This window comes from Rhinolophus hipposideros (assembly GCF_964194185.1).
Source record: "Rhinolophus hipposideros genome assembly, chromosome: 4".
NCBI lineage: Eukaryota > Metazoa > Chordata > Mammalia > Chiroptera > Rhinolophidae > Rhinolophus > Rhinolophus hipposideros.
Window position 1 is genome coordinate 98945558 of NC_138050.1, and position 23248 is coordinate 98968805.

Sequence of the window (23248 nt, forward strand, 5' to 3'; positions counted from 1 at the left end):
AAAAGCTTTCAATCTTTCACTGTTGAGTATGGTGTCAGCTGTGGGTTTGTCATCTATGGCATTTCTTTTTTGAGGTAGGTTCCTTCGACACCCAATTTGTTAAGTCATGAAAGTATGTTGTATTTTGTCAAATGCTTTTCTGCATCTATTGAGATGGTCATATGATTTTATCTTTCATTCTACTTTCTATCGAGATTGTGTTTTAGGATTTCTATTTTAAGTTCAGCTGAGCATAGTAATTAATCCTTCAGTATTTACATATTCTAACCATGGGATAAAAAGGATGGAATTATGTTCAATATTTCACTGAATTTATACCAAAAATCATATAGCTGATCCATGTCCAAATTTATGAATTCATCATAAACATATCATAAAAGATGTCCTTCTCTATGCCCTCTGCACATTGTCTTTTCATAAAAATTAACAACATTGAGCTGGCCCGGTGGCTCAGGTGGTTAGAGCTCCATGCTCATAACTCCGAAGGCTGCCGGTTCAATTCCCACATGGGCTAGTGGGCTCTCAACCACAAGGTTGCCAGTTCAATCTCTCGAATCCCGCAAGGGATGGTGGGCTCCGCCCCCTGCAACTAAGATTGAACAAGGCACTTTGAGCTGAGCTGCCTCCCACATGGCTCAGTTGGTTGGAGTGCATCCTCTCAACCACAAGATTGCCAGTTCGACTCCCGCAAGGCATGGTGTGGGCTGTGCCCCCTGCAACTAGCAACGGCAACTGGACCTGGAGCTGAGCTGCGCCCTCCACAACTAAGACTGAAAGGACAACAACTTGAAGCTAAACGGCACCCTCCACAACTAAGATTGAAAGGACAACAACTTGACTTGGAAAAAAAAAAGTCCTAGAAGTACACACTGTTTCCAATAAAGTCCTGTTCCCCTTCCCCAATAAAATCTTTAAAAAAATTAACAATATTTAGGCAACCAAATGGTTAATGATATATAGTTGATAAGTTAAAGACTTAGTAGTACGTGGAGGCCAGAAACATATTCAGGTCTCTCCCCCACCCCCAACACACATACAAACTTGGAAATTGGGATATATATGGGGCCCCTCAAAGAATTAAATTTTAAAAGAGTAAATAATCAAAAATATGTAAACTTAGAGGCAAAAATACGTCCCACTCCACAAATTTACTATTAATCTGTTTAAGGAAATGATGTAGCTACAGAAAGAATGTGGGGGAAAAATGGTAAAAGAAAGTATGTGGCAACCAGAGGGATGGGGGGGAGAGGAGTTCTAGCATGGAAGCCTAGGAAAGACTTGGGCATGTCATCCTGGGCATAACAGATCCAGCGCTATCCAAAGAAACTGTCCATTTGGGGCTAACCCTGCAGTGAAACAAACGCACCTGCTTCTCACACTGCATTGACAGTAGTCATTACAATGATCCAACTCTGAACTCTGAATCAAAGTCCATAAAACAACCATCTGACATAAGATTCAGTGCTTATTTAAAAGAATAAAAAGTATAGAGATTTCTGGAAGACTAAAAGGAAATTCTTACAAATATATGTATCAAAATACCCCAGGATTCTGATACTAAAATCTGCAATCTTGACATTACATGCTATCGTCTCCTCATCTCTTTCTTTGTCCTCCTGACACCATGACCAATGCATATTATTGAAGATGGCTGAATGTACTGTAGCAGTTACTACTTTTATAATGTCAAAGCCCAGGAGGTAAACTAATTGCAATATAACTTGAGATAACAGGACTGTTTACTGGTGGGTAGTACAACCCTATATATGGGAAAAGCAATCAGAACTGTGCTGAGGAAGAGTTTAGAGAAGTATTTATGATAGGATCTATTTTGGAACTGGGTGGTGCCTGATTCTCTGTAGTACACGTGACCAAAACCTACAGAACAGAAAATACAGCATAACATACATGTATCCATCATTAGAAAATAAATTCTGCCTTTCAAAAACTACATTTATGGTTGGTTGAATAGCCCAGATAAAGTATGTTTTATTGAGCTGATGATAATGAGTATTCTATGGTGACTAACCCAGTTTAATAAAACCTTTCTCAGTTCCTTCTCCAGAAATGTGAGGGTAGAGAGAAGGTGTAGAGAAGTATCTTATGTTGGACCTTTCCAGAGAAAAATCTCAATTTTTGTAAGACTATTATCATTTGCTAATTTAATATGAAAATTTAAACAATAGGCAACAAGGAGAAAAAGAGAAAATATTTAGGGTGTAAAGAGCTCTATAGAATTTGTTTCATAACAATTACCTTTCAAAACTTTCATAACAACTTGGAGAAAACCCAACCAAATCACAGATTTGGAGAACTTGGAGGAAATATGCATGGGTCACCAGTGGAGATGTTTGTCATACTGTTTTGTTTTTCCTAGCATTTCTTAGTTTGAACAGATTTGTTTCCTTTCTAATTCTCTGCCATCTTCATAAAAGAAAAACCTCTCAATGCCCTTCTATAATGTGAGAAATGTGATTTGTAATAGCTTCATTATTTCATAATTGAAAATACTTGGTCTTCTGGGGAAAAAAGTGCATCAGAATTAATTTGTAGCTCTGGAGACCAGTGCGTTGCTATAACAACCAGAAAAAAAATGGTGCAATAATAGCTCTTCCTCAAAGATAGATAACTCACTAAATGATGAGATCTATAAATGCAGGTGTTTGTCATATTAATACAAACAAGCACCAAATACATTCATTTATTTCTTTCATGAGCACTGAGTCCATGTCTGGCAATATGCTAGGAACTGGTGAAAAAGAGAAACATGGTCCCTCTTATGATAGAGTGAACATTCTAGTGGAGGAGAAAGATAATAAAAAGGGAAAAGCCAATGCACAAAATAATTACAGCATGGGGATCATTAGAAGAAAAATGACTAGCAATTTATGGCAGGCTACTGCTTGATGTTCAAAATTACATGATGGCTCTCATCACAAGTAAAGGGTAATTACTGTGATTATAAAATATAATCGTAGTGGCAGGAAGTGAGCAGAATTTTATTGGAAATAAGTTTGCGGTACAGTTTGTGTTACCACACTCAGATTTATTACTAATAAAAATATATCCCCACCCTCAACCCTCCAAAATAATTCCAACATGTGAGGAAGGTCTTACAGGAAATAAAACAATGGGCCCTGATACCGGACAAAGCAGAGAATGGCTATTCTAGTATAGAATATGGAAGTATCATAAATCTTGATTTTAAGAGCATATGAGCTTTAGTAAAGTGAAGGAATAAAGAATGGGGTCTTACAGCCTTACAGCCTTTTTTTTTTAAGACTTTTTTTTTTTTTTTTTTAAGATTTTACTGGGGAAGAGGAACAGGACTTCATTGGGGAACAGTGTGTGCTTCCAGGACTTTTTTTTTTTTCCCAAGTCAAGTTGGAAATCTTAGTTGTGGAGGGCACATTCAGCTTCAAGTTGTTGTCCTTTCAGTCTTATTTGTGGAGGGCGCAGCTCAGCTCCAGGTCGTTGCCATTGCTAGTTGCAGGGGGTGCAGCCCACCATCCCTTGTGGGAGTCGAGGAATCAAACTGGCAACCTTATGGTTGAGAGGACGCACCCAACCAACTGAGCCATCCGGGAGGCAGCTCAGCTCAAGGAGCCCTGTTCAATCTTAGTTGCAGGGGGCGGAGCCCTCCATCCCTTGCGGGACTGGAGGAATTGAACTGGCAACCTTGTGGTTGAGAGCCCATTGGCCCATGTGGGAATCGAACCGGCAGCCTTCAGAGTTAGGAGCATGGAGCTCTAACCACCCGAGCCACCATGCTAGCCCATCTTACAGCCTTTATTAATAAAAATATTTAAGAAACACAACGCTAACTGAAGCATTATTATTATTATTTTGGTTTGAATTCCCCTGAAATTGGGTGGATTCAACATGAAGAGTTGTTTGTGTTTTTTTCAACGGATATTATTTCATATCAACCTATTTAGATAGCTGTACAACAATCACCACTAATTCCAAAACATTTTCATTGCCCCCAAAAGAAACTCCATACTGATTAGCAGTCACTATTCATTTCCTCTTAATCCTCTGTATACTCAGTCTCTCAGTCGTTGGTAACCACTTTCTGTTGGTAATCTACTTTCTGTCTCAATGGGTATGCCTATTCTGGATATTTCATATAAATGGAATCATACACTATGTGTCCTTCTGTGTCTGGCTTCTTTCACTTAAATCATGTTTTCAAGGTTCATCCATGTTGTAGCATGTATCAGAACTCTATTCTTTTTTATGGTCAAATAATATTCCATTGCATTGATATTGACAGTTTTTCATCCATTTATCAGCTGATGGGTATTTGTATTTTTTTCTATTTTTCGCTAGTTATGAATGCTGCTGCTATGAACATTTGTGTACCAGTTTTTTTCCGGACATGTTTTCAGTTCTCTTGGATATATACCTAGGAATGGAATTGCTGGGTCACATGGTAACTCAATGTTTAGCATTTTGAGGAACTGCAAACTGTTTTCCAAAACAACTGCACCATTTTAAATTCCCACCAGCAGGGTATGACGGTTTCAGTTTTTCCATATCCTTGCCAACATTTGCTATTTTCTGGTTTTTGTTGTTGTTTGTTTTATTTTTAAATATAGTAATCCAAGTGGATGTGAAGTGGTATCTTACCCTGGTTTTGATTTGTAGTTCCCGAATGACTGTTGATGTTGAGTATATTTTCATGTAGCTTGATGGTCATTTGTATAATCTTCTTTGGAACATGTCTGTACAAATCCATTCTCTATTGTCAACTTTTTTCCAAGTCAAGTTGTTGTCCTTTCAGCCTTAGTTGTAGAGGGCACAGATCAACTCCAGGTCCAGTTGTAGTTGCTAGTTGCAGGGGTCGCAGCCCACCATCCCTTGTGGTAGTCGAGGAATTGAACTGGCAACCTTGTGGTTGAGAGGACGCACTCCAACCAAATGAGCCATCTGGGAGCTCAGTGGCAGCTCAGCTCAAGGTGCTATGTTCAATTTTAGTTGCAGGGGGTGGAGCCCACCATCCCTTGGATGGGACTCGAGGAATTGAACCGGCAACCTTGTGGTTGAGAGCCCACTGGCCCACGTGGAAATCGAACCGGCAGCCTCCGGAGTTAGGAGCATGGAGTGCCAACCGCCTGAGCAACCGGGCCGGCCCTCATTGTGGTTATGATTTGCATTTTTTTTTTTTTTTTAGTTAAAGTTTATTGGGGTGACAATTGTTAGTAAAGTCACATAGATTTCAGGTATGCAATTCTGTATTACATCATTTATAAATCACATTATCTGTTCGCCACCCAGAGTCAGTTCTCTTTGCATCACCATATATTTGATCCCCTTTACCCTCCCTCATCTACCATCCCCCACCATTACCTTTTCTGTGTTTCATTTTAGATAGTCTTTCTTGATATGTCCTCAAGTATATTAACCTTTCTTTCACTGATAAGACAGTTATGTAATATTTCTGGAATTCCTTTACTGATTACAGTATATGTTTCAGTTCTGGATTTTTTTTTTGAGTGGTTACCCTTAAGTTTATGTAAAAGAAAGTTTGATATTTAGAGTATTCCATTTTCTTCAGCACGCTTACTTTCTCCATTCCTATATTCTGGTTCAAGCCTTTACTCTCCCCCTTTTTATGTTGCCACAAATTGTCCCTGTTGATGGTGGTGGTCGAATAGCCTCCTTTAGTATTTCTTGTAGTGCAGGTCATGTATTAGAAAATTCCCTCAGCTTCTGTATGTCTGGAAAGGTCTTTATTCCTCCTTCATATCTAAAGGATATCTTTGCTGGATATATTATTCTTGGCTCATAATTTCTCTCTTTCAATAGTTTGAATATTTGGTTCCACTCCCTCCTGGCTTGTAGAGTTTCTGCTGAAAAATCTGATGATAATCTAATGGGCTTTCCTTTGTAGGTTACCATCTTCTTTTCCCTGGCTGCCTTGAGGATTCTTTCTTTGTCGTTGACTTTAGACAGCTTCAATACAATGTGCCTTGGAGAAGGCCTGTTGGGATTGAGGTAATTAGGTGTTCTATTTGCTTCTTGGATTTGAGGATCCAGTTCTGTCCACAAGTTTGGGAAGTTCTCATCAACAATTTGTTTGAATATATTTTCTGTTCCCTTCTCTCTTTCTTCTCCTTCTGGTATGATCATTATTCTTATATTGCTCTTTCTGATGGAGTCAGAAAGTTCTTGTGGAGTTCTTTCGTTTCTTTTAAGTCTCAAGTCTCTTTCTTCTTCCATCTGTGTAATTTCCAAGTTTCTATCTTTGATGTCACTGATTCTTTCCTCCATCTGGTCAACTCTACTTCTCAAGCTGGTTATTTCATTCTTAATTTCTTCTACTGAGTTCTTAATCTCCATAAATTCCATTTGGTTCTTTTTTAAAATTTCAATCTCTTTTGTAAAATGCTCATGTTGTTCTTTGCTTGCGTTTCTGAGTTCATTAAATTACCTTTCTGTGTTTTCTTGCATCTCGTTGAGTTTTTTCAGAACTGAAAGCTTGAATTCTCTGTCATTTAAGTCACATATTTGCATATCTTTAAGTTCCTTTTCTGGAGACTTTTCACTTTCTTTCTGAGCTGTCTTGTTGCCTTGGTTATTCATGGCAATTATTTATTATTTCTCTTCCTAGACATCTACAGGAGTGGCTTCTGCAACAGGTTGATAGGAAGAGGTCTTTCTTTTGTTTTCCAATACTTGTTGGTAGAATGTTTTATTTTTTTCTCTGACTGCAGACTTTTTTTCCTCTTTCACACAGTAGTGTTATGTTTTCTCTGCACTATTCCAGCTTCTCACACAATGGAGGGATTCCCTGGGAGACGGGCTTCTCCTCTGTTAACAGTTCGCCTGGGTCATAGGGTGCCACATCCCTGTGGGGATGCAGAGAGCTTTTGAAATTCCAAAGCTCTTTCTGCACCAGATTCAGAGCCCGTATGTTTCAGCAGTTCTGTTTACTCCTGCAGGGATCTGCCCAGAGAGGTGGGGCCAGGGGTGCGTTGAGTTGTGAGAGGTGGTCCAGAGCAATGGCGGTGACCACCACCGTAGCTGGTCCTGCTTCCACATCTCCCTCCCCTTTGCCGGAACTAGTTGGGCTGTGAATCTGTGTCTGCGGTCCACAGTTCTCAGAACAGCAAATATTCTTTTCTTTTGATCTGACACTGCTACTGTTCCGCTTCTAGCACTGGGCAGGTGGGGCGGGGCAAGGTCTGGGAGGGTAGGGAAGGGGTGGCTTGTCTCAGTGCCTAAGGCTTCCGTTCTCTGCTTGGCAGTGAGGGCTTAAACCACTGTTTTCAGCCTTCTTCCCTCAGTCTTTGCTCCGAGGTCTCTGCTGTGAGCGTTGGGTTCGGCCGTGTTATATGCTGCCCCCTCAGCCCTGTGGGCCATAAGCGGAGCCCTAGTAATCCGAGTTCTTTCCTCTCCCGCAGCTGCAGCAGTTCCGGGATACAGCGAGCTCAGAGCACTGAGCTAGGTCTGCGTCCTGCGCCCGCGGGGCTCCGTCTCTGCACTTCTCCCTTCCCTCCTCCCCTGCTCACGCAATTCTCCCACCTTTAGGTGAATTCAGTAGTGGGCCTCTTCATCTTGCCTGTCTGCTGTGCAGGGAGTCCTTTGTGGAGTTATTGTTGTTTGATTAGTTGCAAATTCCAGGGGAGCTGTACAGAGGCTCACCTCACGCCGCCATTTTGATCGATTCTTTTGATTTGCATGTCTCTAATGATTAGTGATGTTGACCATCTTTTCATGTATCTATTGGCCATTTCGATGTTTTCTTTGGAAAAATGTCTATTCAGTTCTTCTGCCCATTTTTGAATTGAATTCCTTGTTTTTGGTTTTGAGCTGTAGGAGTTCTTATTTTTTGTGTATATTTTGGATATTAACATCGTATCAGATACATAGTTTGCAAATATTTTCTCACATATCCATAGGTTGCCTGTTCACTTTCTTTTTTCTTTTCTTTTTTTTAAAAGATTTTATTGTGGAAGGGGGACAGGACCTCATTGAGGAACAGTGTGTACTTCCGGGACTTTTCCAAGTCAAGTTATTGTCCTTTCAATCCCAGCCATGAAGGGCGTAGCTCAGCTCCAGGTCCAGCTGCCGTTGTTAGTTGCAGGGGGCACAGCCCACCATACCTTGCAAGAGTTGAGGAGTCTAACCGGCAACCTTGTGGTTGAGAGCCTATGCTCCAACCAACTGAGCCACCCGTCTGCCCCCTGTTCATTTTCTTAATTGTTTCTTTTGTTATGCAGGAGCCTTTTAGTTTGATGGAGTCCCACTCGTTGATTTTTGCTTTTGTTGCTTGTGCTTTTGGTTTCATATCCAAAAAAAAAAAAAAGAAAGAAAGAAAAAATCATTGCCAAGACCAATATCAAGAAGCTTCTTTCCTTTGTTTTCTTCTAGGAGTTTTACAGTATCACATCTTATGTTTACATGTTTAATCCAGTTCAAGTTCATTTTTATGAGTAGTGTAAGCACTTCCTGATTTCAAACTGTATTATAAGGCTACAGTAATTAACACAATATGGCATATAGATTGACAGAACAGAATTGAGAGCCCAGAAATAAGCCCCCACATATATGGTCAACTAATATTTTACAAGGAAGCCAAGAGCACCACATGGGGAAAGGCTATTTTCTTCAACAAATGGGGTTGGGAAAATTGGATTACCACATGCAGAAAAATGAATATTTCCGCTATCTTACAGGGATCTTACTTTGAACACTAGGTTGTGCCTCACCTTTCCCTTAATCTTTTGAATCTCCTGACAAGTAATACACTTGGCTGATTCCTGTTCTCTTTTCTTGAACATTCACAGCACCAGTAGATAGCCAACATGGAGGAAAAAACAGACGTGAGTTCCCAGAAAAATCAGGAACTGACTACACAGAGAATCTTTGACATTTCAGAGACTCCAAGAATTAATCATATGGCAACTTTAAGGTTGATTCTAGCTACAATTCAAAACTTCATGATAATATATGTGCACAGATTTTTGATAAGTTTAGATTACATTTTGAAATAAAATATGACATGATCATATATTTAAATTAGAACTACAATACTATGCAAATTGATTCAAATTTAAAGGCTATTTTTCATTCCTTAAATCTACATTCAACTGGTATTTGGCAAGTACAGAGAATAGAGGTAGTATTTGGAGAAGCATTCCTTATTATTATCTTGACATATTTAGTATCAACTGTGAATTTAAAAAACAACAATTTGATAATTATGAAATTAGCTCAATGCTCTAATTGGGATTACTTTATCTCAACTCAAATGGTCAAAATATAATACTAAAAATACAAATAGTATAAATACATAATATAATACTAAAAATATAAGCATAATACTAAAAATACTATGTTTAAATATATTAAAACTTATACTTTGATCATGGAGGTTTTCTCGTGTTTTATTTTGAACTAAAGACAATTTTTTATTTCTTTTCTCAGTTGTACTAAGATGACTTTGCTTCAAGTCTGGACCTCTCTTTATTCAGAGTTCTTAGTAAGCAGTGCTAAGTGTCCTAAGTTGCATCACTAGATTGGAGGACCAAATAAACCTCAAGCAGAATAATAGCAATTTTACTTTCCAAGTCCTATGTTTGAGATGGTGTACACATTGAAAAAATTATATAGATTTCATGATAAATGCTATGTGGGAGGCAGAGGGTGTACTAGAAAATGCCCTGATTTAGAGACAAGAAACAGTAGTAATTCTGATTTTACTAATAACTAGTAGTGTGACCATTGGTATATTATTTAAAGTTCTTTGGGTTTAAGTAAGAAAACTGGGCTCTAATATTCTATGATTGTAACTGACAAAAAAATTAAGAATTACCTAGTGATCAAGAATGATACACAGAAATTCAAGCCATTTAAGGACTATTTTAAAAATAGAAATTTTAGCAATATATACCTTAGATTGTTTCAATCTAGGATATGTGCAGTTCTATTTTACAATAACACTTCCAGTCTTAAATGTTTTTAAAGTCTGTTCGAGGCAGTTTGGTTGGTGTTATGAGAAAAAGATGAAGTAGATCATATCCCCCTGTTCTCACAAAGCTTACCAGTTAAGAGGTCCACTCTCTCAAGTATCCTTCCCGATGCTGCTCTTTTTCTTTCAGCAGAAAACCTTGCATCCTAATTCAAGGAAAGAATTAAGATTAAAGGCATAAGTTACCTGAAGTCCAAAATCATACCTAGAAATTCATCTCCATCTATATGACCCTCCCCCACTTCTTCCTCCAGGTTTGGGAAAAGGGTCCTGGCTCCTGTTCAGGTGTCATCCTGCTGCTTGTGCTTTGGTCCTTCTCCTCCCTTCCCATGAACTTGTAGGCTCAGGGCCCTCATTATTCTCTCTAATGAATGGCTTTTTGCCTGAGCCCCATAAAGGGTTTAAGACTCTAGCAACCAAAAACACAACCTAGATATTCTCTCCCTCACTAGGTACTTGCCCATTGCCTTCCAAAGAATATCCTATGCTTGCTGTTTCCACTTTCTCACATCTTAACATGTGAGGGAAGATCAGTTGTTAGAGCAGTTATTTTTCCCTACGAGCACAGCCCTTAGGAACTTTTCCGTCCCCCTCCCTCCTCTGATATCTTGTAAAAACAGTTTTCCTGCGGGCACAGCCGTTAGGGGCTTTTCCGCCAGAGCAGTATCTAGCGATCACAGCTGTTAGGGACGGACTTCCCCGGCACCCCGGCCAGCTTTAACCAATCCCTTAGCGCCGCAATAGCAATGGCGCGAACCTCCCCAGACCCAGAAGCCTAACGCTATAAAACAAAACGCCTGACCCCAGTGAGTGCTCAGTCTTTTGGGAACGATCCTGCTGAGCCCGCCAGGGAAATAAAGCTGTGTTCTCCCTGATCTCTGAGTGCGCTTGAGTTTCTTGGTACCCGCCACTTTTCCACAACACAATTACTGTTGACATGGTGCCAGTTGTCCTGCTGGATGCCCCACCTTCTGGATTTGGCTGACTGCTTCTTCATGGTGATTTTAATTTGTCCTTCTGGCTGCTGTCTTTCCTGTAAATTGGAAGTTTGTTCTAATGGCTTAATTAAATTCAGGTTCAACATTTCTGGCAACATATATTTGTTGCCACGCAGCAGCCTACCCGTCTGTCTCCTTGTACCTGCCCCTAAAGAAAGGAGAGTCTGTGAGACGGATCCTTTCAGGGACTTTGCTTCACCTTTGTGCTTACATCTTATGTCTCCCTGTTTGGTCCCAAAATATGGCTGGCCAGCCAATGACGGGTAGGACTCTCCACGGGGTGGAGGGGGGGGCAGGAGGGCAACCCAAGCCAGGCAAAGCCACGTGGGGACCAACAGGAGAATCCACAGGGTTGATAGAGGTGGGCACAGTCCCCCATCTTCCCCCCCCCCCCAAGGAGAACCTGTGCCTCTGTGGCTGCATTCCTTCCCAAAACTTGCATAGGAGGTGATTCAATCTTGTGCTCTCCATCTATTCATATGCATAAAGCTTTTGTCCCTTGGGAAAGTACATACATCCTGAGACTTATGCTTCAGCTGCCTGCAGGCAAAGGTGATTGGCTTGAATCAGTTTCCTATTATAATGTATGGGATTCACAGATCTTGAGATTGACAAACTTTATCTCCTTTATTTCCCCACCTACTAATAAAAGCTATGTGTAAGCCCGATTTGGGACTTGAGGCTGGAGTCCCTTGGCCCCGCTAGCAGTCTATTCATGGCTACTGTCTTTCTTAACCCTGCACTGCCCTCCTCCCTCCCCACAACTCTCGTCACATGGGACATGATATTTAATAAAAACAGGAATTTTTGTTGTTGTCATGTTACAAGAAGAGCTATGAGGCTTGAATTTGCCTATGCCCATTAAAGGCTGGGTAAACTCATATTTTGGTACATGGTTAACTAAAGTTTCATCTCACTCATTCTAATCCATTCTTACCAGGCTGTTGCCCCCAAGCAAATATTCAGATTGAAACTTCTTTGCAAAATACCACCAATGACCTTCTAATTGCCAAATCAAATTCCTTGATGTGATATGGTTGGCCATACCCTGAAAGTGATACAGAAAAGGTATTACTGAGTTGATTACTGTTGTGGGAGACTAGGGTTCAATCCAGCAGGGACCCTCTATGGATCCATGCAGAGTGCATTTCAGAATTGTCCCTTTCTTAAAGTTGGGATGCTGAGGCACATATCTGCCAATCCCCAATCTCCATTACTTGAGGACTGCCCGGGAGCACTAACTTCGCCCTTGAGCTCCTGTTCTGTGGTTGCAGGAGCATTGCCCAAGAGAAAGAGCCTTCAGAGAAAGCGCCGAGTTAGAAAAGCAAAGCTGCCTGTTACCATGGTCTTGGAGTGTCCACCATAGTTGCAGCTGAAATCAGAGGCTGGCCAAAAGGATGTGACATGGGACACCACATCCCTCAACTAGTGTCTAGACTTAAACAAGTCTAATATGACTCCTATATTCTCAAACTCAATGAATAATAGCACTATTTACTGGGTAATTGTGACAGATTGCTAATTGCCCCCATTTCATTCTCTTCTTTTCCCTATTAGTAATAGTGAGAGCTGTTTGGCTGTAGGATGAATGAGAAGGATAGGCTGGTAGTTTCCCAGAAAAGGAGAGAGGATTGGAAAAGAGCTTAGGCATTTAGGGAGAGAACCCTGACAGTCTGGAGGCTTAATCCCTACCATTTCTAGGAGACAAGACTTAATGGCAAGGATGTGATGAGACTCTGTGTGTGTGTTTGTGTGTGTGTGTGTGTGTGTGTGTGTGTTGTTAAAGACACTCGGGACACATTTGCTTGTGAAAAGCCATTATCCAGCAGTATATGGAATTAACGTTTAGCTGTGAATTTATTGTGGAAGGAGTAGAGAGATTTGAAATGACTGTCCTAGCAATAAAGCCTGCATGGTGTTATGAATTGTCTGCACTAGGATACAGGAAGCCTGGACACTTCTATATTAAAATATATTAGTTTACTAATATATTTAATAATAGAACTCCTCTAATAGCTACCCATCTGATAACGACAGTTCCTAGTTGACTTTGCAGCTGGAGGTGGTGATATGGTTCAGTTCTGCCCAGCGGAAAAATGGCAAAAGTGATGTAAAAGTCCTCTAAAAAGGAATTTTCCTTTGTCCTCCATTTCCTCTTTCCCCTTTCCTGCAGGCTACAACATAGAAATGTAATTCTGGTGAGTGTGCTTAGCTCCTGAAGATGAGGGCAACTCCCTAGGGTTGGGGGGAGAATAATGAAGGAAACTGGGTTCATGAACAACCTCATCAGGCAGAACCCCCCTGCCAGCAGTTGACTGCTCACGGCTGGACTAAATGGAGAGAAGCAAGTTTCCATCTTGTATTTTAGGGCCTCTTTGGTGTAAACGTTTGGCCTATACGTTAAACACAATATACAAGCAAGAAACTTGGGAAATAGCCTATGGTCCTTCCTTTCTTGTATACCCTGCAGTTCCTGCCTCCCCAAACATACAACTGTAGGTCTAGTTCGACATCTTTAACCACTCTTATAGTGTTCCTTTCTCATCAAACCCATTGAGTGCCACATCATCTCATTATCTGGACTGTAACAGCAGTCCTTAAACTATTCTTGCCCCCATAGTCTTGCACTGTCAATATAGCCAGGTGAAGAGTCTCAATAAAAAATATTCAATTGTGTCAAGTCCCTACTTAAAAATTGTCAGTGAATTCACACTGTATGAAAAAAAAAAAACATCAACTCTTTGGCATGGCATAAAAAGTCTTCAAGACCTGATGCTTACCAACTTTGCCAGCTTGCTCCCATCCAGTTTCCCCTCACATCCTAGGATTAGGTCAAAACAAAATATATGCTACACCCAGAACATTCCCATCTTTGGGACTCTACTGTCTCTGCCGTCTGCCACAAAGGAACTATAAACCTTTACTGAGGTTATTTTCTTACCTCTCTTCCTCAGCATTTTCATCCCCCAACTTCATCTATCACAAGTGATCAAACTTGGCTATTTGGAGTTCTGGGCTGCTCCAGAATTATCTGCCAGAGAAAATATTGCCTTTTTCTGGGTTTTCTAGGCTGGTAGGATGTGGGTCTTGGAAGTCCTGGCAATCATTTTGGCTGTCACATGAGAAAATCTCGTCAGACAGATGGTGTAATAGAGATTGCTATTATACCACAATGTCCTTACTCCGTATTCTACAAGAAGGAACCTCTGAATTTTTACTAGATACCTGTTGACCCAGAATAAAGATTGCGTCTCCCAGGCACCCTTGCAGCAAAGTGTGACCACGTAATTAAGATCTGGACAATGTCATGTGACTGGAAGCTATGTGCACAACTTCCCTTTGCACAAGCACACCTAGATCCTAACTAATGTATAAAGTGAGAGGAAAACATTGCCCCATGTTATCTTCTCTGTACAAAGAAAGCCAAAATGTCATTGAGTCTCTGGATCAGGCTGTGCCCTAAAGAGTCATTGCCATTTGCTCGTTTCTCCAGAATTAAGGAACAGTTTGCCCACCAAAATATTCCTGATTAAGATATAGTGGTTGTAAGCAGGTAAAATTGCTTCAGAGGTGAGAAAATGAAAGGTTGATTACACTGGAGAGAGGTAACTACCCAGAGTAGGATGGTTTCTGAGAAAATGTCTCAAAAATGAAGGGAATGGTATGCAACAACATCTGTTCCCTACACTCTCTGGTCTTGGAACCTGTTTAGTCCACAAGGTTAAAGAAATGAGCAACAGGAGCTGATGGGATAGGTCTGGGTGACCAAATGGCCCAAAGTCAAGGAGAGGGCACAAAACCTACTGCCTAACTGGTACTAAGACTTGGCAAATTCTGTGAACACTATCTTTTTTTTCTTCACTAAAAAACTGGTTTGTACACATTTAACCATCTTGATGATTCTAAAATTAGCTTATCAGTTAATTCTCTTGAGATTGGTAGTCATATTTTCTATAATTTTCCTCCTAATACTTTCATATTTGTTTTATAATACTTGCTATAATGAATATTCTTTTAAAGTTGTAATGATGAAAAGGTGTTGAAGATTTTAAGAAGCTATGGGAAAGACCCGATGAGAGGATACAGGCAAAGTAGAACAGCTGACAAGCATGCAACCGGTGGGGCGGCAGCACAGGCTGCAGTGGCAGCAGCAGTGGCACAGTGCTCAGCGTGCACAGTGTCTTAGAAGCAGCAGGGAGACACCCCTGCATCCCAGCCCCTGCGCTGGTGCAGCCACCCTCTATCCCTCTGCTCTTGTGTCCTTCGCTAGCACTATGGCTGATCAGCTGACCCAAGAACAGACTGCTGAATTCAAGGAAGCTTTCTCCCTATTTGACAAAGATGGTGATGGCACAATCACAACAAAGGAACTTGGAACTGTCATGAGGCCACTGGGTCAGAACCCAACAGAAGCTGAATGGCACGATGACCAATGAAGTGGATGCTGACGGTCATGGCGCCATCAACTTCCCGAAAGTTTTGACTATGATGGTTAGAAAAATGAAGATACGAACAGTGAAGAATAAATCCACAAGGCATTCCAAGTCTTTGACAAGGATGGTAATGGTTATTATCAGTGTAGCAGAAGTGAGTCAGATCTTGACAAACTTCGCTGAAAACTAACAGATGAAGGAGATGAAATAATCAGAGAAGCTGATATCGATGGAGATGGACAAATCAACTATGAAGACTTTGTCCAGATGATGCCTGCAAAACGCAGACCTATTTTCAACCCCATTTCCTCCCTCTACAAGAATCAAATTGAATCTTTTACTTACCTTTTGAAAAAAAAATCATTTACTCATTCTATTTCTATATAGCAAAACTGAATGTCAAAATTATCTTCTGTCCACACATACAAAAAACCTGCATGTATGAGTTGGTGGTTGTGTCCCTAAAGATCAAGCTACCCATCCATTTTATAACATAAATACTTGTACTACCCTAACGAGAGGGAAGACTTAGTGGGCTCCTTGCCGTTCTATTTGCTAATGATTAATACTGACTGGTCAGCTTTTTTATGCAAGCAGCTTGACAATGAAAAATGGGAAAACAAATTCAAAACCTATTCAAATGGGTTCTAGTTCAGTTTGTTAGCATACATCATCATAGCTGGTTACTGAAAGCAAATACATTTAAAATTGGTTTACCTCAGGATTTGTGTAGAAACATGGCTGACGTGGCCCCATTAGCAGGATGGTCCTCTTGGACTTCCTTCCATGGGCCGCGATCCGTGTTGATGGTGACTCACCCTGATGGCATGCCCTTGTGTGTGGGTTTTGCATTGTCTGCATTGTACTAGAGTGAAATGGGTGTCAGGCTGTCACTGTTCATACGCATTTTGAAAAAGAAACTCTCACCAAGAAAGCGTCTTTGGACCCTGTTTTTAAAACCTTCTAAACCAGGCGTTGGAGCCAGCAAATGGTTGTAGCTGTGGACATCAGCACAACCATCAACACTGCTGTTCAAGAAATTACAATTTACGTTCATTCCAAGTTGTAAATGCTAATCTTTTTATTTTTTTCCCCAAGAAAAAAGACCATTAACTTAAAAAAAGAAGCACCAACATAAAATGCTTCCAGGAGTTCAAATCTAAAGCAGACTGTAGACGTCTACATTCTGGTTATCACACTTGAGCATTTCAAAGACAAGTAAACTTTCTTTCAAAGTTTAGGGGATTGACATAGAGCTGCAAACTTTTTATATTTCCAATGTATGAAGATTAAAACAAATTCAATTAAATAATTTTAGTTTATAACTCATTCATTGTGTTTTACATTTTTTCCTCATTTCAGTACAAATTGGTAAAAATGACATCAGGCAAAGCACTGGTTCTTAGTTTATTGAGCAGTGATTAATAATTTAAATTTAATCCTAAACCTAAATTAAACAAGTTATTTGCTAAAAATTAGCCTTTTATTTTACCCCTTTGGGAACACTAATGCCATTTATTATTCGAATTTTAAGTATTGAAATAATTCGAATTCCACAGAGGCACACAGATACAAAAAGTAACTAAGGTTTTTCTAAGTCTTACAGATAGTAGTCCCGAAAATGACCTACTGAGCATTTGTTAAAAGATGTGCCAATTAATTGTAAAACTGAGACAAAGATGCTTTCCTGTCAGGAAGGGATTTCAACACTGTTCCTTGGGTCACTTACTGCATGAGTAAGGCTTTCATACATTCAGCAGAAACTCTAAATTAAGAGGTGAGAAGACCTGGGTTCTAATGCCAGTTTTATTTGAAACTAACTATGTACAGATCACTTATCTTTAAAATAATGATTAACATCTATTACCTAATTCACAAGCATATCACAAAAACAAAATCCTTCCCAAGAAAACCTCTTTGTAAACCAAACATTACTATTTACTAGCTCATAACTAAAAGGTTGAGAATGACAATTTAGACAATCTGTCTTGTATCAGTCAGTTGCATACCTTAATTCTGCAGATAAATAATCTGGCTAAGGTAATTGAGCATCGTCCTATTTCAACCCTACAAAACAAAAAGCTATCAACACATGGGCCAGCCCGGTGGCTCAGGTGGTTAGAGTTCCATGCTCCTAACTCTGAAGGCTGCCGGTTCAATTCCCACATGGGCCAGTGGGCTCTCAACCACAAGGTTGCCAGTTCAATTCCTCGAGTCCCGCAAGGGATGGTGGGTTCCGCCCCCTGCAACTAAAATTGAACACGGCTCACCTTGAGCTGAGCTGCAGCTGAGCTCCCAGATGGCTCAGTTGGTTGGAGCGCGTCCTCTCAACCACAAGGTTGCCAGTTCGACTCCCGCAGGGGATGGTAGGCTGCGCCCCCTGCATCTAGCAACCAGCAATGGCAACTGGATCTGGAGCTGAGCTGCGCCATCCACAGCTAAGCCTGAAAGGACAACTTGAAGCTGAACGGCACTCTCCACAACTAAGATTGAAAGGACAACAACTTGACTTGGAAAAAAGCCCTGGAAGTACGCACTGTTCCCCAATAAAGTCCTGTTCCCCTTCCCCAATAAAATAAAAAAAGAGAAGTTAATGGTGAAGAAAAAGTGGCCCAAAACTAACACTACTGAGAAATAGCTTTCTATGTGATGAGCAGTGCTTAGTACCATCCCTGATAGCAAATGGAACAAAAGTGAGCCTCAGGCCACTATAGTATACTTGCTTTATTTTACTAGAAATAATGTTAAACAGGAATGTCTTGTGGACTCTTCAAATAGCCAATTAAAATAGCTAAAAAAGAAATTATCTGTGTTTGTTTTGTTTTAATCTTTTCTCTGTCACTCTTTTTTCATTCAAAATTCAGTTCCCCATCCCAGAGCACACTCCTCGATACTCTGCCAGGGTAATAAGAAATGTCAGCATTCAGTCAGTAGAGAATAAACACAGACGAGAAGTTAGCATGTTGTTCAACAAAGATTCAAGATAGAATAATTCTAACTGGGTATAGAAAAACTTATAACCATTAACATTTGTATATGTACACCATTTATCATGTATATTATGACAATCGTATGTATTTACAGACCCTCAAAAGGTAAGCACCTGTGTGTTCTTGCATTTAACAATGTCGTGTTTGTGCAATTTCATTTCTATTCTGGACTTTCCCTCACATTATGGTGATACAAAAACAAACAAAGAAAAGAAAACAAACACAAATAACAAAGGATACAGCATGGTTCACAGAGAAATACAGAGCAGATACAAAGACCCTAACAAAATAAACATGTATACGTAGCACTGCTTAGGGAAATATTTTAGAGGAAATATATTTTCACTATTGGCCCCAAATGCCATCATCCACTATGTTCTTTAACTGTCAACTTTTAATACAAAAATACCTTAAGCTGATAATCATTTATAGTTACTTACAAAACTGAATATTTCAATGCTACACAAAACTGTTCTATACACAGCTTAAAGTTTTAAAGTTCTCTGCTGGCAATTATTTTTATAGTTGATAGACACAATAACTACTCCTCTCAATAAAATACTGTTTTTAGCTTATGCATATTTTCAAAACCAATATTACCTCACAAAACAGTAAAGAATAAATCAACTCATCCTGAAGAATCCTCTAAGACAAACACCAAACCATACAGCCAAATTATTTTAGGAAAGCTTATAAAATTTTTAAGATAAGGCATGACCAATGGATAAAAATTTCTATTACCCAATCAAATGTCCAATGAAAAAAAGGATTGTTCTTCTGATTCAGTGAAGCATGTATCAGGGAGAGATAAAAATATGAACTTACAAATTAAGTTACTTATTTCTCTTTTGGTTTAGAAGGGTGTTTAAATAATTGGTGACACTACTAGAATGGATGTGTTTTAGATTAAAAAATGGTCACATTTATTAAATATACATTTTATACTCCAAAATTAGAAGCTAAATTTCTTTTAAAACAGTGGAATCCTGATTTATTTTTATTTTCTGTGAGCTCTTATGACCATTCTGCACTACATCAAAATGAAATCGCTATTTAATAATCTGTGTATGTTCAATTTCTTTCCTTTGCAAAAGGGAAGAAAACGAAACCAAATTTAACAAACTATATTAACCTAAAATACTAAAAACTGACTACTTTAGAATTTGGTAAATCTATTTTCATTATTCTGAAGGAAAATATAAACCTTCAAAACCATAGAAACAATTTCTACTCCAATTTTCTATTATAAAACTTAAAAAGTTAAATGCCTCGTGGCATTAAATAGAATTAAAAAGTTAACTGAAGACTAAATTAGATTATGAAAATATAAGCAGTGTAACTAATCATAACAATTCACTGGTACAATGAATACTTGAACAATGAAAGAAACCACCAAGCATTTTAATTAATTGTACACTTCATTTTTTGCATATTTTAATCTCGACTTTCAGCACAGTAAATTATTATATAGGTTAATTTTGTGGACTGTTTTTAAATTTTGGAACGTTACACTAGTAATTCAACATTACGCTTTCTAAACCAAATCTGTGGTACTAATCAACTTTTTTTTTTCAGGAAAAGGAAAGGATATCTTTTAAAAATACATTCCATAACAGTAGAATCACCTGTAATGTTTCCAAGTATTTACAAAGAGCCCTGTGGATCCTGTGCATTTCGCTGAGGTGCTACCTGCACCCAGACTTCATCATCAGAAAAAGAACTTGAACTTCCTGACTCAGAGTCCAGCTCACTGAATCCGTCTAAGTCCCATTCAGTACTAGACTCACTCCGTGCATCATCTTCCTCAGTGATGAAACTCTGACCAGGTTCAAGGCAAGAAGGATAAACACGAGCACAGAGGCAAATAAAGCCCGAGTCAAACTGCAAAAGACCTAACATTGTGCCTATATTAATCCATAAGTCTTCCCTAGTATCATATTCGTACACAGTCACCCGGTTTTTTTTCCATTGTGGGGTGGTAGAAGTGATGAGAAGCAACTTTTGGCCATGATTGACAATCTGATAGTTGTGGGTCTCTGAGTCCAGGGGAATATTACTAATCCTTCGCCATTCTCCCCTGGCTGGGTTATAGACCTTCATGACCGGGATGTCACAGATACAATAGATCTCATCATTGAAGACACAGGCTTCCTGAAAGTCACTACGTTTAAGAGAAGCACAGTTCAACCACATATTGTGACTAGGATCATAGCAGAGCATGCGCTTACTGTTCACAGCATAAAGATAGTTCTGAACCACTATTAATTCGAAGGAATAGAAGGAATGGGGTACAGGAGCCACTAGTGCCCACTGGTTTCTCTGAACACTGTAGCATTCCACTTCCTTCAATTTAACTCCAGTAATAGGGTCTCGCCCACCCAAGATGTAAATGTACCCATTAAGGTATGCCACATCCATGCCCTCACGGCAGAGCAAGCGATCTGCAAGTTGCTGCCAACTGTTATGGGCTGGTTTATACACCCAGAGGTCTTTCCTGGGCTGGGCAGCAAGATAGATGTCATGGTCTGGAGAGACGCAGACAGCTGAGGAGGTGATAGTCTTAGTGTGGGCCAAGCTGGTCAAAGGTGAGGGCATTGTGTAAATGTCCCCTGAGTATGGGTCATAGCAGAGAAAGGGATCTCTGGGATGTCCAAAGAAGATCACCATCTCCTTGGCACACACACCCAGCCTCTGGGGTGGATTTTCGGCTGCAGAAACCACAGAGCTGCTGCTGCACTCTGGCTTTGGCACCACAGACTTGTACAACATGTCACCATATCGCATCTGCAGGGCCCCCTCAATAAGGTCCAGACAGTACTTCTTCACGATGGGCTTGGTTAACAGCGCTTCCAGGTAATCCTGATCTTCATCGGTGAAGTGTGTCCAGCGGACACACTTGAAGACTTCCGCGGCGCTGGGACCCCGCTCCTTGGGAGCTGCTTCCAGCCACTGCACCGCCACGTGGCACACGGTTTGCTCGCTCTCAATGTCTAGACTATCCAGGCGCAGGACGGCCAGCAGCTGGACCAAAGTCAGATCTGCCAGGGTCTCCTCCCGAATCGAACCCATGCGGCTGAGCTGCTTGAAGTTGTGGGCTATGAAGGCCTGGGCCTGCGAGCGCAGCTTGTGGTGGTCGAAGGCGTCGGCGAACTTGAGAATGGCGGTGCAGTTGGCCAGGTCAAGGCGGCGGGCTAGGAAGGAGGCGCAGGCTTCCCGCACGTACTCGAGCTGCAACATGTCCGAGGCCGCGTAAAGGCGCTGCACGTTGGCCTCGCTCAGCGACACGCGACCCGTGTAGCAGTACTCCACCAGCACCTCGAAGGACTCGGCGTCCACGTCGTGCATGGTCACGTTCGCCTGCTGGCTCTCGTACATGCCGCCGGTGAACATGCTCTTGAAGTAGGGACACGCGGCAGCCAGCACGTTACGGTTGCAGGAAAACAGGCGGCCCGTGCCAGGCCCGCTGCCGGGCGTCACCACCTCGATGGTCACATCGCAGAGCAGCCGCGCGTCGTAGAAGGACTTGAGCTGTGCCAGCAGGGCTGCGGAATGGGCCGTGTCCTTCAGCTCCTCGGGGCCCGTGAAAAACGCCGAAACCGAGGGCTTGGAAATCCTCTTGGGCCGCCTCCCACCACGGGGGCTGGAGAGGCGGCGCGAGCGCGGAGCGTCTTCCCGAGACTGCATGGTGGAGATGGCCGCGGTGCTGAGGGGAGAACCCGGGCAAGGACGGAGCTCCGGCTCCGCCTCAATCTGCTCTAACCAGCGCAGATAGGCGCTTCCCTGTATAGGGGCCGCACCTTTTAAACTCAGCCCCACGCAGCGGTGCCGCCTCCTTTTATCGCGTAGACAGTGTCTTACTCACCCTTTTCCAGTTCCGCGCCCCCCTTTTTTTTCTCTCACCTCAGCTCGCCCTCGCTGAACCCGCTGACTGGAACCAAGAGAGCCGCCACTGCTGCGCTGGCGATACGTCCTGAACTACGACTCCCAGGTTGCCTTTCGCCCGCGAGGCGTGCCTGGACAGTCCAGATGCTCATAGGCTGAATACTAGTGGGCCGCTTAGCACGTTGGGAGTGGTAGCAGGAGTAATATCGCGAGGTTTCTTCGGGCGGAGTGCTTCAGCTAATAGAATTAGAGAGCGTTAATGCTCCTCGGTTTAATGGTTTAAAACTTTGGCTGTGAAATACAAAGTAAAAGCCCCGTTTCAGTATTTATTAATTATGTCATTTCTCCCTGAGAACTTCTTCTTTGTAAAATGGGGATAATAGTATTCATAGGATTGTGTTTGGATGGAATGAGGTACACAATTGCATAGGATATAGGAAGTTTCAATAAATATTTGATGAGAACAATAATTGTTTTACACTGTGCTTAGTACATATTCAGTCATTGTTAGCTTTTATTGTAGAATTTATGAAAAATGAGACACCCCCTAATTTGAAACCATGAGCAATTTCTGAAAACTTCCCGTTTTTAGTGTTGCTTTTGAAAGGTTGTGAAGTGTGTTACAATATTTAGTTTCAATACTAAACGACACCCACAGGTTCATTAATGTCTTAGACAAAACGAGGTCCTAGGGGACAGCCATTATAGATAGCCTCAATTATGCAAATCAGGCATTAAATGGATGGGTTGACTCATCAAGTCAACAGTTCATCTCACGGGTAGAAGGACTATTTTCACAGCGGAGTGCTGGCAAGTCCTTTCCACAAATCAGTTGTAAATTCTGGAATTGTTTTTATTAAGGTTTTAATGAGAGTTTTAAACTAAAATATTTAAATAAACAGACCTTGTAGTGTACACAAGCAAAGATCCTCAGAGCTCGGTATTCATACGTGCCCTGACGTTTCT

General features: G+C 41.0%; 1 protein-coding gene and 1 pseudogene across 3 annotated transcripts; one reads left to right on the forward strand and one right to left on the reverse strand.

The window, feature by feature from the left end:
• Window positions 1-3790: 3790 nt before the first annotated feature.
• On the reverse strand, window positions 3791-22379 carry LOC308496365 (kelch repeat and BTB domain-containing protein 7). Of its 2 annotated transcripts, none has more exons than XM_081045541.1 (3): window positions 16128-22379; window positions 10053-12025; window positions 3791-8283 (listed from the first exon to the last, which is right to left on the reverse strand). In XM_081045541.1, the coding sequence occupies exon 1, from the start codon at window positions 22082-22084 to the stop codon at window positions 20045-20047; it is 2040 nt and encodes a 679-aa protein (XP_080901667.1). In that variant the 5' UTR covers window positions 22085-22379; the 3' UTR covers window positions 3791-8283; window positions 10053-12025; window positions 16128-20044. The 2 variants fall into 2 exon arrangements, with proteins under 2 accessions (XP_080901667.1, XP_080901668.1); XM_081045542.1 differs by having other exon boundaries at window positions 20026-22376.
• LOC308496914 (calmodulin-like) lies at window positions 15252-15797 on the forward strand (annotated as a pseudogene). Its single transcript has one exon. The product of its transcript is annotated as a calmodulin-like (transcript).
• Window positions 22380-23248: the final 869 nt, after the last annotated feature.